Raw genomic sequence first — 13772 nt, 5'->3', positions numbered from 1 at the left:
CGGGGGCTGTGTGCCCTCTGTGCCCTGGGATAAAAGGGGGGAGGCAAGGGCTGGGCCAGTGGAAGGAGCAAGGACCAAAGTGGGTGTCAAGGTTCAGAGTTTTCCAAGCCAGACAGAAAAAAATCCAAGATCCAGCTTTGTTTTTCCCAGGTTTGGAGCAGCTTTAGCCTTTTAGAAAGACAGACTTTGGCTTTCCAGGTGCAACAGGGCAGGCGGGATGAAACCTCGTCAGGCCACGCTAGATGAATATAACCTTTTAATTTTGACAAAAACCAAGTACAAAACCGAGGCCAATTCTCCCTTCTCCCCGATGGCAGGGATCTCTGCGGCAGTGGCGTGCGGGCGGCGGGCGGGGCGGTGGCCCGTCCCCGCCGAGGGCAGCACCGGCTGGGGCGGGGGTGCGGGGCCGGGGGCAGGGGCTGCCCGGGGCAGGGGCTGCCCGGGGCAGGGGCTGGGGGTGCCCGGGGCAGGGGCTGCCAGGGGCAGGGGCTGATGCGGCCGCTGGCGGGGGCGCTGGGGCTGGCGGGCGGATGGATGGATGGATGGATGGATGGATGCTCCTCAATAAATACCAATGTTCTGGCGGCGGCGCTGGGCCGGGGGGAGCGGAGACGGAGGTCCCGGCTTGGGGAGGGCTGGGGGCGGCGGGGGCGAGCCTAGCTGATGATCTGCCGGGGCCGGCCGTAGCTCATGCCCGCCTGTGACGCGCCCTTGTTGGTGCCCATCTGTAGCCCGATGATGTTCTTGCCCTCCTTCAGCTGGCTCTCGGTGAACTCCCGCTTGTGCTCCTGAGCTTTCCTGCGGGGCACAGGGAGAGGCCGTGGGGCACCCGCACCCCCGGATCCCCAGGGATGTCCCAGCCTCCCTCCGTCCCCAGCTGGAAGTTCGGCATCCCGATTCCGTGTGCTCCGGGGCAGAGCAAAGAGCCAGCTCTGAGCAGCCGCGGGACAGGGGAGTCCCCACGGCCAGCTCCGCGCTCCCCCACTTACTTCATGAACCAGTTGGGGTCCCCGTGGTAGTTCCCGTCGTTCTTGGTGACTGCCAGGCTCCCCAGGGCCATCAGCGTCCTCTGCACCGCTGCCATGTCCTTGGCTGCCCGGGGACAGAGAGAGGAGTGAGGATGGGCACAGCACAGCAACCCTGGGACCCCCAACCCCGGCTGCCCCTTCCCGCACCTTCAAACAGGTCCACGGTCTGGAAAATGTCTGTCTTGACCACGCCGTAGTCCTCGGCCGCCTTCAGGAACTGGGCGATCTGTTCCATCTGCTTGAAGACCATGGTGGGCGGCGCGTCGGGGATCTTGACGGGCTTGGAGCCGTCGGGGTAGAGGCTGTTCACCAGCCTGCTGAGCACCTGCGGCAGAGGGGAGCCTGGGTCTGCTGCGCTGCCCTCGGAGCTCCTGTGCTGCCCCCGGAGCTCCTGTGCTGTCCCAGAGCTCCTGTGCTGCCCCCGGAGCTCCTGTGCTGCCCCCGGAGCTCCTGTGATGTCCCCAGAGCTCCTGTGCTGCCCTCGGAGCTCCTGTGCTGCCCCCAGAGCTCCTGTGCTGCCCTCGGAGCTCCTGTGATGTCCCCAGAGCTCCTGTGCTGCCCCCGGAGCTCCTGTGCTGCCCCCAGAGCTCCTGTGCTGCCCTCGGAGCTCCTGTGCTGTCCCAGAGCTCCTGTCCTGTCCCCAGAGCTCCTGTGCTGTCCCCAGAGCTCTCCGTAATGTCCCCAGATTTCCTTGTGCTGTCCCCAGAGCTCCCGTGCTGTCCCCAGAGCTCCTGTGCTGTCCCCAAAGTCCTGTGATGCCCCCAGAGCTCCTGTACTGCTCTCAGAGTTCCCTTTGCTGCCTCCAGATTTCCCTGTGCTGTCCCAGAGCTCCTGTGCTGTCTCCAGAGCTCTCCGTGATGTCCCCAGAGCTCCTGTGCTGCTCTCGGAACTCCTGTGCTGTCCCCAGAGCTCTCCGTGATGTCCCCAGAGCTCCTGTGCTGCTCTCGGAACTCCTGTGCTGTCCCCAGAGCTCCTGTGATGTCCCCAGAGCTCCTGTGCTGCTCTCGGAACTCCTGTGCTGTCCCCAGAGCTCCTGTGATGTCCCCAGAGCTCCCAGTCCCCCCGGGCCCCACTTACGATGCCGTTCTTCAGCCAGACCTGGAAGCCCAGGCGGCCCCGCTCCGGGCGCCCCACGGCAGCCCCGCACTGCGCCACGATCCACTCCACCAGCCGGTCCTCCAGCTCGTCATCGTACTTCTTCTCGATCTTGGACTGCACGTCCCTGCTCATGCCATAGGCTGGCCCTTTGTTTGCCATGGCTGCGGTGGCGGGAGACCTGGTGGCACGACAGGGACATTCAGGCGGTGGAGACGCTGTCTCCTATCCAGGGACCCCGCAGACACCATTGTGTCATTTGCCTGCCGCTCTGCTGCAGCGGGGACAAACCCTTCTGGCTCTTCCCTCGCCCTTCAGCTCCATCCAGATGTGTTTGGAGGAAAATTCACCACCCTGACCTCCAAAATCTGCCCAGACAGACGGTTCATGTCGTGGCAGAGATGCCTCATCCCCAGCTCAGACTGTGCACAGGAGCAGCCTCATCCCTGCCCCTTGCCAGCTCTTGTCTGGCACGGGTGTCCCCGGTGTGACATGCCAGGTTCCAGGCGGCAGGGTGACCAGGTCAAGGCTGGCTGCGGTGGCCGTGGCACGGTGGCCGTGGCTCAGCGGGTCCGGGAGCCGGGGAGGAGCGCGGCTGAGGCGGCAGCAGTGGGAGCCGTGCCCGTGCCCTTGTAAGGACATGCTGCGGGCAGTGGTGGCAGGTAGCCGGCTGCAGGCAGGGCCCGGGGGTGCCAGGGAGGATGCCAGGGAAGATGCCAGAGGCTCTAGGAGTGGCAGCCAAGCCTCTGGAGGAGCTGGCATCGCTCCTCCCTGCCCGGCTCCTTGCTTGGCGTGAAGCCTCCGGGTGCCTCCAGGAGCCGTGTGGGTGTCCCACATCCACACCCCGCCAGCAGCGGGCTCATCCTGACTGCTGGGCACCCCAGCCCCTGCGGGGCTGAGACCTGGCACGGCTCAGTGTGGGAGAGGACACCGACCCCGCTTGCTGCCAGCAATGCAGGGGTGCCCCACGAGCCCCATGATTTATGTGGTGATGCCCCACGAGTCCTACGGGCAACCTGTGCCCAGATGCCAGCACTGCTGGGCACATCAGTGATGCTAGAGATGCCACAGCCAATCCCGCGCCATGCCTTGGCCCGACCTGGCTCTTTGGGGTCACACCAAAGCACCTGGCATCGCCAGCCAGCCGTCCCCGTGCCCATGTCCTGTCCCCTCCGAACACGGGGCAGAATCACGCACTGGGGGCTGGCACTGCCCCTCCATCGCTGCCCTGAGCCCCGCACGGCCCCTCCGGCCACCGCGGGGACCCGCAGCTGCCCAGCCCGGCCGGGAACGCGGTGCTGAGGGGCAGGAGCAGGACAGCGACCCGGCAGCGACCCCAGCCCGAGCAGCGGAGCCTGAGCCTCCTCCGGGGAGCAGCCATGCACTCGGGGAACAGCATTCCCATCCCGGGGAGCCGCATCCCGCCCGGAGCAGGAGAACCCGCGTCATCCCGGGAGCGGCAGATGGCAGTGCCGGGAGCGGCTCCGCTATCCCGGTACAGGATCCCCATCCCGGGAGCAAGAGATGGCAGTGCCAGAAGCGGCTCCGCTATCCCGGTACAGGATCCCCATCCCGGGAGCAAGAGATGGCAGTGCCAGAAGCGGCTCCGCTATCCCGGTACAGGATCCCCATCCCGGGAAGAAGCACACGGCAGTGCCAGAAGCGGCTCCGCTATCCCGGTACAGGATCCCCATCCCGGGAAGCAGCACCCCCGGCCGGGCGCTGGCGTTTCCACCCTGGGACCCTCCCCGCCGCCCCCCCCACGGCAGGACTTACAGGCGGCTGCGGACGGAGCGAGGGCGATGCTCGGCGAGGGACCAGCGCACTGACTGGCCCGCGGGGACCCCGACCTTGTGCTAAAAGGAGGGCGGCGGGACGGTGATGTCAGCGGGGCGCGGAGCCCGGCCCCCCCCCAAACCCTCCCTCCCGGGGCGCCCGGCCCCGCAGCGCTCCATGACTCCATCCCAGGCACCATATTTGGGGAAAGACTCCGAAAACCAGCGACGAAAGCCCGTGCTCGAGCATTCCCCGCGTGCCTCCGCCCCAGCGGGGCCGGGGCCAGGGCGGAACCGGGCCGGGGGCTGATGGACTAAATCCTTTTATAGCCAGGCGGCAGCGCCGAGGGCTCCTGCCCTGACTTCGTGGCTGGTTTTCCCGTGCGCTCACCGCCGGGTCCCCCCCGCGGGGGATGCTGCGGGGGCGCGGGTGACACCCACGGTGTGAGCTCAGGGCTGCCGGGGCAGCAGCGAACTGCGGCATCCCGCACATCCCGGGATTCCCTCTGCCCCGCGGGCACCAGCTGGAACGGCTCAGGGCACAGCGGGGCACTGCGAGGATGCCACAGCGAGTCCCAGCCCCCAGGGAATTTTGTGTCCGTGAAGTGGGACCCTCCTGAGCATCCCCACCCACCCGTGGGGCTCTCAGTCTCCCCCGACCCGCAGGCCACTCGTGCTCTCCAGGGCAGCATCTCCCAGCCCCTGCTGCACCTCCCCTCTCCCAAAATCCCGAGGGTCCAGTGCCACAGCAGGGCCTGGCTGACCCGGGTGCTGGCAGCTGCCCCCTGGGACCCCTGGCAGGGAGCAGCAGGCACGGGCAAAGTGCAGACACTTTAATGCGAGTCCCTTCCCAGCAGATCCACGCACGGGGAGCGCGGCACCTCCACGGGGAGCGGTGACAGGGGCCCACTGCGGCCACCCCCTCCTGGGAGGGGACACGAGCGGGGCCTCTCCGGCCACTGCCACCACCGTGCTGGCCCCACGCACCCCCATCTCCCACCCACTCGACTCAGGCACTGAAGAGAGACCCACACCCACGTGCTTGGGGGGCCACGGGGCTCTGGCACGGCGCTCGCCCCAATCCCCCCCTGTGCCCACGGGCACGGAGCAGCAGCAGCAGCAGCACCTTTTCCAGTGTCACTTGCCACCAAGGACGGATGCTCCGGTGGCCCCCAGCCCCATTTTTGGCTGTGACGGGCCCAGAGATGGGCACAAAGTGCCTGGAAGGACCCGGCTGACGGGGAGGAGGCAAACCAGGGCCCCCGGGCTGTGTGGGGAGGGGGACAGAGTGGCTGGCAGGACCTGCAGCACAGACATCCCTCCCCAGGGGTGGGGCCCCCTCCCGGGGCTGCAGCTGGGCATTTGGCACAGTCCCAGGGCAGCAGGAGGCTGCAGGCTCCTAGAAGACGTAGATCTTGTCCCGCTGGACACAGTCCAGGTCATCGTCCAGCGTCAGCAGCACCTGCGGAGTGAGGGGAGTGAGGGGAGAGTGAGGGGAGTGAGGGGGGAGTGAGGGGAGTGAGGGGAGCAGGTGACCTGGGGAACTGGGGAACTGGGGACAGTGGCTGCTGTGCCACTGGAACCAGCACCTACCAGGAAGGAGCCGAACATGGCGATGGAGGAGAGGAAATGCCAGATGTCGTGGTCGTCAAAGAAGTCGAGCAGGATGCAGTCACGGTTGTGCTCCCGGGATTCGGCTGGCGTTTTCTGCCGGGCACAGGGCCAGTGTCACTGTGCCTGCCATGGCCCCCTGCCCACCCCCCTGCCTGTGCCACCCTCCTGCTCACCTGCCAGGTGCTGAGGCCCTGGAAGAAGAAGAAGAGGGCAAAGCCCCAGACCACGGAGGTGCTGATGATGCAGAGCAGGGGGATGAGCTTGATGCGCTCGCCACTGCGGAGCTGCGGGAGAGGCCGGGGTCACCGTGTGGGCAGGAGCTGGCAGCAGTGTCCAGCCCTGCCCCGCCCTCCCTGCTGGGCCTGTGGGGGCCCAGGGCCCAACTCCCACCTTCATGATAATGTAGAAGGCGAAGTAGAGGAGGAGGTTGCAGATGCCGATGGCCAGCAGGTAGGAAGCGAAGTCATTGGGGCGGACAATGAGGCCGTAGGCAGCGCTGGGGAGCAGGGACAGGCAGTGGGGTCAGCCTGGGGGTCCCCCTGCCCTGCCCACTGTCCCCAAAGCATGTCTGCAGCCCCTGGGAGATCAGGCACTGGGGACTCCGGGGTGCCACAGCCACAGGGGGCCCTGTCATGCTGGGCTCACAGCTGCCATGGGCTGCCTGTCCTTGGCCCAGCCCCACGGAGGGACAGCAGCACTGCAGGAGTCAGGTGAGGGTGGCAGCAGGGATGGGGAGAAGCAGGGTGGGATCTGGCATGTGCCCAGCTCTGCACTCACAGTGACCAGTTGATGATGTTCCCCATGACCAGGAGCACCATTCGGTCCTGCAGAAGAGGAGGGGCTGTGAGGGGCAGCAGGTGGCTGCTCTGAAGGGGCTGCCAGGGAGGGTCTCACAGAGCCAGGGGCCCCGGTGCCAGCACTCACCACGTACATGGGCCCGCTGCACTGCCGGACGCAGTCCGTGTACAGCACGTGCAGGATCCTGCGCAGGATGCCCGAGTCTGTGGGGAGACAGGAGGTGACACTGGGGGGCCACCACACCGTCCCCACCCACCCAGCTCACGGTGCCCCCCTCACCCAGCTTCCAGCGCCCCATGTAGTACAGCTGGGTGCTCAGCAGCAGCGTGGCCACGATGTGGATGACGGAGAAGACGATCCAGAAGGCCGTGTTCCCCTTCCCAAAGACCTGCAGGGCGAGCGGGGGGCGGGCAGTGAGCTGTGGGGACAGCCAGCCCCCCCTCCCTCAGCGCCCACCACACTCACCACGCCCACCACGGAGAAGAAGATGACGAGGGCCAGGCAGGCGTAGGCGCTGTAGGCGCTGGCGTTGATGTCGGGGTGACGCTTCTGGTAGAGCTTGAGCATGCAGAGCCCCGCAATCATGTACATGAAGGAGGTGTCTGGGGGGGCACAGAGGTCAGAGGGGTGTGGTGCCCCCAGTGTGGGTGTGGGGGGTACTGGAGGGGCACTCACCAAACTGGAAGTTGGTGTAGTTGGGGCAGACGTGGTAGCAGGCGCTGAGCAGCCCCTCCATCATGAGGGCAGTGCCCATGGCATAGAAGAGCCCAAAGTGCTTGGGGATGCCACACTCCTGCGGGGCAGAGAGGGAAGGAGGAGGAATGAGGGGTCCCGGGAGGCTGAGCCCCCCAGGCAGCCCGAGCCCCCCAGGCAGCCCCGTCCCTCACCAGGGCGTGGGTGTCGTTGCGCAGCAGCGCGCGGTTGTAGTTGATCTCGCGCTGCAGGATGATCAGCAGGAAGAGCAGACCCAGCAGGACGTAGCCCAGGTTGCTGAGGATGTTGTTGAAGGCGCTGCAAGGAGCCAGTCCAGGTGTGGGTGCTGTGGAACACCCCCTCCCTCCCCAGGGTCCTGCTGCAGTCCAGCCCTGGGCACAGGGGACCCCCAGCCACCCCCCTTCATCCCCCAACCCACCTGAGGTTCCCCAGAGGGTGGGCGCACAAGAAGTTGTAGTAGCAGATGTCCTGGTTGCCAGTGACATTCACCACCTGTGGGCACCAGCAGGGTGAGGGACACAGGGGTCTCCCAGGGATGTCCCCATCGTGCTGGGGAGCACAGTTTGGGAGTACAGCCCCCAAAACCCCCAAAAACCCCTCCCTGCTGCCCTGGCCACACTCACTGTCTGGTAGGTGATGACGAGCTGGATGACAGGGAGGGCGTAGAAGACAGCGATGGTGGCGATGTTCCTAGGAGAGGGTGGGGCTGTCAGGGGGTCCCTGCTGTGCACCCCAGGCTGGGACACTGCTTGGCGCTCCCCTCCCCACCACCTCCCACTCACCAGAAATAAATCTGGTACTTCTTCCGCAGCACCCGCTTGTCCTTGCGCGCCAGGTCGGCCACGCACAGGTATTGCTGGAAGGAGAGGGAGGTCAGGGGCTTGCCTGGCCAGCAGCTGGCAGGGGCAGGGCTGGGGGGGACACACACCTTGGTGCGGATGACATTCTTGTCGTAGTCGATGTCGGCCAGCGTGTCGTAGTCGTCCTCCTCCACAGAGCTGAGCGAGTCCAGGCGCGGCCGGCCGGCCACGTTCTCCAGTGACCGCTCCCCTGCGCCGGGCCGGGGCCATCAGCACAGCCCCGGTGGCCTCAGTGCCCACCCCAGAACCCCAATCACCCCAATTAACCACGGGGCTGCCTCCCTGCAACTCACACTGGGGACAGGCTGCAGCTCCTACAGCCCTGCCCTGGGGACGGCTGGTGGCTGTGCCCATGCGGGCCAGCATTGCCCTGTGCCTGTTTCTCGGGGAACACCGAGGGCCAGGCGGACAGCATCCTGCTCTGCACCCCTCTGGTGCTGCCCTAGCTCTGAGGGAGGGGAGCAGGGGCTCTGTGCCCTGGGCACAGCGTGGGGCTGGGCCGATTTCGCCCTGATTGGCCCGACCCTGCCCGGTACCAGCATCTACCCATGGCAATGCTCAGCGGCCTCGTCAGGGCGGAGGGCGTGCGCCGCTTGAACTGCTCCTGCCCTTCAAAGGAAAGCCAGAGTTACTGGAGCAGAGCTCCCTGAGGTGTGTCACCCATGGAGACCCCGCTGGGCGCTGCACAGAGGGGCTGGCAGCCACAGGACCCTTCCTGGAGATGGAGGGGGCAGAGCCAGGATGCCACCGGGCACGGGGCTCCGCAGGGCCCACCAGTGGCCCAGCAACTCACCCACGTAACTGTAGGAGACTTCTGCTGAGGCCAGGCTGTCTGTGATGCCCTCGGTGCTGCTGGAGGAGCCGTTCCCTGCAAGGACAAGGTCAGCCAGAGGGTGGGCACAGCCCAGGGGCAGGGGCTGAGGGACGGGGACAGTGTGTGGCACTCACCAAAGGAGCCGTAACCGTAGCTGTCGTAGGGGCCGTGGTTCAGGAAGGAGTCAGGGATGCTGCGGGAGTGACCTGTGGGACAGGAAGATCCCTGTCACCCCTCGGTGGCACCCCTGTCCCACTGGCACAAAGCAGCTCCCACCAGCCCTGCCCTGGCACGGGGCGAGCTCAGAGCCAAGGACAGAGCTGGCACCTACCCAGGAGTGACGCTGGGAGTCCCCGGAAAGGCACGAGAAGAAAAAGATAGACCTGGTGAGATGCAAAGCCCCAGCACAGCCCTGCCAGCCCCATAGCAGAGAAGTCTGCAGCTTCCCTGTCCCCCTGCCACTGGGATTTATCCCCAAGAACTCAGGGGGATACTCCTGCAGAGACAAAGGCTTTGCCACAGGCTCAAGAGGGCAGAATAAGGAGGAATTCCCCAGGCAGACCCCTCCACTCTGCCTCCAGCCCTCACCTGTGTCCAGGCTGGGTGAATCCATAGCTGCCAGGAGCCCCTTCCTCTTGTGCTGCCTGCCAAGGGAAGCAGCTGTCAGCCCGTTTGTGCCACTGCTGGGGCAAGGTGACACAGCCCCAGGGCCCCCAGCAGGACTGTGCCCACGGGCTCAGCACCCAGAGGGCAGCGACAGCGGGCGCTCACCGGCAGCTCTCCCAGCAGGCGATGAGCAGCGTCAGGATGTAGAAGGAGAGGAAGATGCCGAGGCAGAAGAGAACACTGCGCACGTAGGCCTCGGCTGTGCAGAGCCAGGACAGGCCCTCAGCAGGGCTGGCACCTCGGGGGACCTGCCAGGGGTCCCCACAGAGCCCAGCACCCCCAGCCCCTCCCAGACTCACAGGTTATGGCGGGTGACACCATCACCTCCAGTGTCTTCTGCCGGTCGTGCTGATCCACGGGTTCATCTGGGAGAAGGCAGGGACAGGGCTCAGCTCTCTGCCCTGTCCCCAGCTTGTCCCCACACACGGTGGCAGCCCCACTGCAAACCTGGAGAGGCATCCTTGGACAGGGGGTAGTAGGGCAGAGGCCCCCCACACGCCTCGTCCTCCGTCTTCACCACCACCACCACATAGAAGCTATGGCTGGGGAAATCCTTCTTCTGCAGAAAGAGACAGGGGTCAGCAGAGCCCAGCAGGGCATCTCCCATGCCAGAGGCTATCCCAGGGACATCCCTTGTGGACTCTGGCAGCCTGGCAGCACCAGGAGCAGCCCAGCCCCATGGCACAGCCTTGAGCCCACCTGCACTGTGATAGCTGCTTTCTTCGTCATGGTCTGGTACATCCCAATGAAGGCCACGTTGTTGTCCAGGTCGTAGACGGGGCACTGAGGGGCAGAGGGGCCATCAGCCCCACTGGGCACCTCGGGTCACCCAGAGAGGAGACCCACTGCCCACACCTACCAGGATGTCCTGGATGGAGATGACGGAGCAGGGGAAGGCCATGGCTGAGGTCACCTTCACGATCACCGAGTCCACTTCCTCGGGGAACTCGTACTTGAAGTACTGTGGGGAGAAAGGGCCCGTTGCTGCCACGGTGACCACGCTCCCCTCCTGGGCACAGACCCCTCCTGTGCCACGCCGTGCTGCACTCACCTGCGGCTGGGCGGCCGTGGCATTGAAGCTGAACCTTTCATTAGTCCTGCAGAGAGCACGGGAAAGGAGATGGGTGGTGAGGGGAGCCCACAGCCCCCACAGGGAAGGGGACAGGGCACAGGGCTCCCCTCACCGCAGCACGAAGTTCTCCACGCGGGTGACCCGCAGCTCGTAGGAAGTGTTGAAGGAGAGCGTGGAGACATCCACGTAGAAGTGCTGGGTCTCCACCTCAGCCTTGGTCTGCGGCTGGCAGAGCGTGCGGCTCACCTCCTTGTAGGCGTATTTCCGCTGGTACCTGGGCAGGGGGAGCCGAGTGTGCCCACAGACCCCTCCAGGGGGGATGCACGGGGGTCCCAGCCTGGGGAACTCCTGGGTGGGACATCCCAGCCTGGGGAACTCCTGCATAGGGCATCCCTGTATGGGGAACTCCTGCATGGGGAACTCCTGGATGGGGAACTCCTGGGTGGGACATCCCTGCATGGGAACTCCTGCATAGGGCATCCCTGCATGGGAACTCCTGCATGGCGCATCCCTGCCTGTCCCCTGGTACTCACAGGCCCCGGAGGATGAGCGGCACCTGGAAGGAGACCACCGCCTCCTTCTGCCTCACCACGAAGAGCACGGTCCGGTCCTTGTGGTCCGACAGGACGTGTACCGACACCCGCACACCCTCGGTCTGCGGGGACAGGGGCGGGTGAGCTGCTGGCCGGGCAGGTCGGGCGGCGGCGGCTCGCACCGAAGGCTGGACTTTGCTCGGCCGCCGTGGCAGAGGCTGCCGTGCCCTGCGCACCCCAAAACCCCCGCACCCCCGGGCACAGGCACGGGGGGGACGCGGCGGTGGCGACCACCCCGGCTCACCGCGTTCCTGCGGACGCTGTGGTTGAAGGCGTAGATGTTGAGCAGGCTGGCGTCCACCCAGTCGATGTAGGTGGTGTTGAACTGCGCTTCCTTCTGGTGCACGTCGCGGTCGCCGTGGGGCAGGGGCTGCGGGCGGACGGGCGGCGGGGGCAGCAGGGCCCCGGCCAGCAGCGCCCAGCCCAGCACGGCCGCCCCGGCGCCCGGCATCCCGCCAGCATCCCCGGCCAAGGTCCGCGGGGCGGGACGGCACGGGCGGCACGGGAAGGGACGGTCGGGTCGGGTCGGGTCGGGTCGGGACCGGAGCTCAGCCGGGGCGCGGCCGGGAGCGCTGCCCCATGGCCGGTGCGGGCGGGCGCGGAGCCGCTGCCGGTGCCGCTGCCGGTGCCGATCCCGGTGCCGGTTCCCGGTCCCGGTTCGCTCTCCCCTTCCCGTTCCGCAGCGCGGTAAACACGGACCGGCGGTGACGTCAGGCCCGGTGCGCGCTGAGTGCCCGGCCGGGGAAGTGACGCGGCGGGCGGGGCGGGGGGACCGGCCCGAATTGGGGGGACCGGCCCGAACCGGGGGGGACCGGCCCGAACCGGGGGGGACCGGCCCGAACCGGGGGGACCGGCCCGAATTGGGGCGACCGGCCCGAACCGGGGGGGACCGGCCCGAACCGGGGGGGACCGGCCCGAACCGGGGGGACCGGCCCGAATTGGGGGGACCGACCTGAACCGGGGGGGACCGGCCCGAATTGGGGGGACCGACCTGAACCGGGGGGGACCGGCCCGAATTGGGGCGACCGGCCCGAACTGGGGGGACCGGCCCGAACTGGGGGGACCGGCCCGAACCGGGGGGACCGGCCCGAATTGGGGGGACCGGCCCGGACCGGGGGGGACCGGCCCGAACTGAGGGGACCGGCCCGAACCGAGGGGACCGGCCCAAATTGGGGGGGCCGGCCCGAACCGGGGAGACCGGCCCGAACCGAGGGGTACCGGCCCGAACAGTGGGTACCGGCCCGAACCGGGGGGGACCGGCCCGAACTGGGGGAATCGGCCCGAACTGGGGGAATCGGCCCGAACTGGGGGAATCGGCCCGAAAAGTGGGGATCGGCCCGGACCGGGGGGACTGGTCCGAACCACGGGGAGCGAGCCCCGTGCGGGGAAGCCCGGCTCCATAGGGAGCCACACAGGGTTCCCCATAAGGGAGCCCTGATCCATATGTGACCCTGCAGGGGAAGCCCCGCTCTATAGCGGAGCCCCGAGCCCATAAAGGCTGCAAAGGAGAGTCCCTGCTCCATATGGGATCCTGCACAGGAAGCTCAGTTCCCTGTAGAACCCCGCTGAAAAAGCGCCGGTCTGTAGGGCCGATCCTGCTGGAGAGCACTGTCCCGTACAGCATCCCACAAGGGAGCCCCTGCTCCATAGGAGACCCCATACGGAGTTCCTGCCCCAAAAGGGAAGCCCCGGTGCCCTGCGGCACCGCAGACACCCCCAAACCCCCTGCCCCCAAAGCAGGGGGGCAGGCAGCCTGCCTTCCCTCAAAGTCCATGAGGACATGGGAGAATCCTGCCAGGGAAGGGGTGGGTCTGCCCCATCCCCTTCTCCTGCCGGGTTCCTGCATCCTCTCCCGTTTGTTGCACCCTTCACCACCAGAGATGGAATAATTCAAAGTAACTTGGGAGTTTTCCCAAGCTTGGGGGATGCGGGAGTGATGCCTCACTGCAGTTTTGGTGTGTCTCCCAAAACACCCCCCATCCCAACTGCTGCCCAGCCTCCCATTTCCAGGCCCCTCTCCAACAACTCTGTGGCCTTTATATCACATTTTATTTGCCTGCAACTGGGGGATTTGATTTAAAATCCCCCTCTGAAGGGGCTCAGCCCCGTGTCCCCTCACTCTGCCATCCAGGGCAGCTTCCTGCTCTGCTCCACGGGACAAACGCCAAGAGACAAGGCACTGCTGCTATTGTGCACTTTATTTCTCCGGGCCCTCCTGTCCCTGAGGATCCCACAGTTTGGAGTCTGCCCATGGTTTCCAGGTGCAGGTGGTGGCGCTGGCGGCAGACGGGACAACCTCAGGGACAGACATGCGGGAAGAGAAGCGGAATTCCGGCCGGCTCCTCGGCTCTGGTGGAACTGGAGTCGCCTCTTGCAGGATGGCTGTGAGCGGGATTGCGTGGGGATGTGCACTCCCTGTTTGTTCCAGGGCCATTGAGATAAACCACTCGGGGAATCGAACACAAGCCGGTGTCCTGTCGAGGGCCAGAATAAACCAGTTCCCTTCAGCTGCAGCACCGTGCTCACAGTTTGGGTGCAGCACCCAGATCTGCACGGGGGAAGGAGGAAAAACAGACAAAAACAGCCCCAAACGGAGTGGGGGAAAGCAGGAATGAAAGGAGGAGCAAGGATCTGGCTGAGCACAAGTCCCAGGGGCGGGGAGGAGCCGCAGTGGGAGGTTTGGCAGCAGCTGCCCGGCCCCACGGAGACTCCCGGAGCGGCCGAGACAGGGCAGGAGACGGCT

At 66.4% G+C, this 13772-nt stretch overlaps 2 protein-coding genes across 5 annotated transcripts; both read right to left on the bottom strand.

Moving 5' to 3' along the window:
• Positions 1-239: 239 nt before the first annotated feature.
• On the bottom strand, positions 240-4005 carry TAGLN (transgelin). Its single transcript, XM_056509770.1, has 5 exons — positions 3900-4005; positions 2106-2304; positions 1176-1353; positions 990-1092; positions 240-798 (listed from the first exon to the last, which is right to left on the bottom strand). The coding sequence occupies exons 2-5, from the start codon at positions 2283-2285 to the stop codon at positions 657-659; spliced, it is 603 nt and encodes a 200-aa protein (XP_056365745.1). The 5' UTR covers positions 2286-2304; positions 3900-4005; the 3' UTR covers positions 240-656.
• Positions 4006-4716: 711 nt separating this feature from the next.
• SIDT2 (SID1 transmembrane family member 2) lies at positions 4717-11742 on the bottom strand. Of its 4 annotated transcripts, XM_056509753.1 has the most exons (28): positions 11274-11742; positions 10970-11091; positions 10549-10710; positions 10416-10461; positions 10224-10325; positions 10064-10147; positions 9812-9923; positions 9664-9729; positions 9470-9563; positions 9287-9342; positions 9030-9041; positions 8833-8904; positions 8678-8752; positions 8431-8493; positions 7953-8074; positions 7807-7880; positions 7648-7714; positions 7443-7516; positions 7198-7321; positions 6986-7103; positions 6776-6912; positions 6590-6698; positions 6437-6513; positions 6290-6336; positions 5903-6008; positions 5686-5796; positions 5492-5605; positions 4717-5360 (listed from the first exon to the last, which is right to left on the bottom strand). In XM_056509753.1, exons 1-28 carry the CDS (start codon positions 11478-11480, stop codon positions 5298-5300), a joined length of 2616 nt encoding a protein of 871 aa, XP_056365728.1. In that variant the 5' UTR covers positions 11481-11742; the 3' UTR covers positions 4717-5297. The 4 variants fall into 4 exon arrangements, with proteins under 4 accessions (XP_056365728.1, XP_056365730.1, XP_056365729.1 ...); XM_056509755.1 differs by lacking the exon at positions 8431-8493; XM_056509754.1 differs by lacking the exon at positions 9030-9041.
• Between the last annotated feature and the right edge of the window lie 2030 nt (positions 11743-13772).

The sequence above is a fragment of the Oenanthe melanoleuca genome, chromosome 24 (genome assembly GCF_029582105.1).
Source record: "Oenanthe melanoleuca isolate GR-GAL-2019-014 chromosome 24, OMel1.0, whole genome shotgun sequence".
NCBI classification, from domain to species: Eukaryota; Metazoa; Chordata; class Aves; order Passeriformes; family Muscicapidae; genus Oenanthe; species Oenanthe melanoleuca.
Note: the sequence above shows the minus strand (reverse complement) of the source record. Positions and strands in the feature narration are given on the sequence as shown.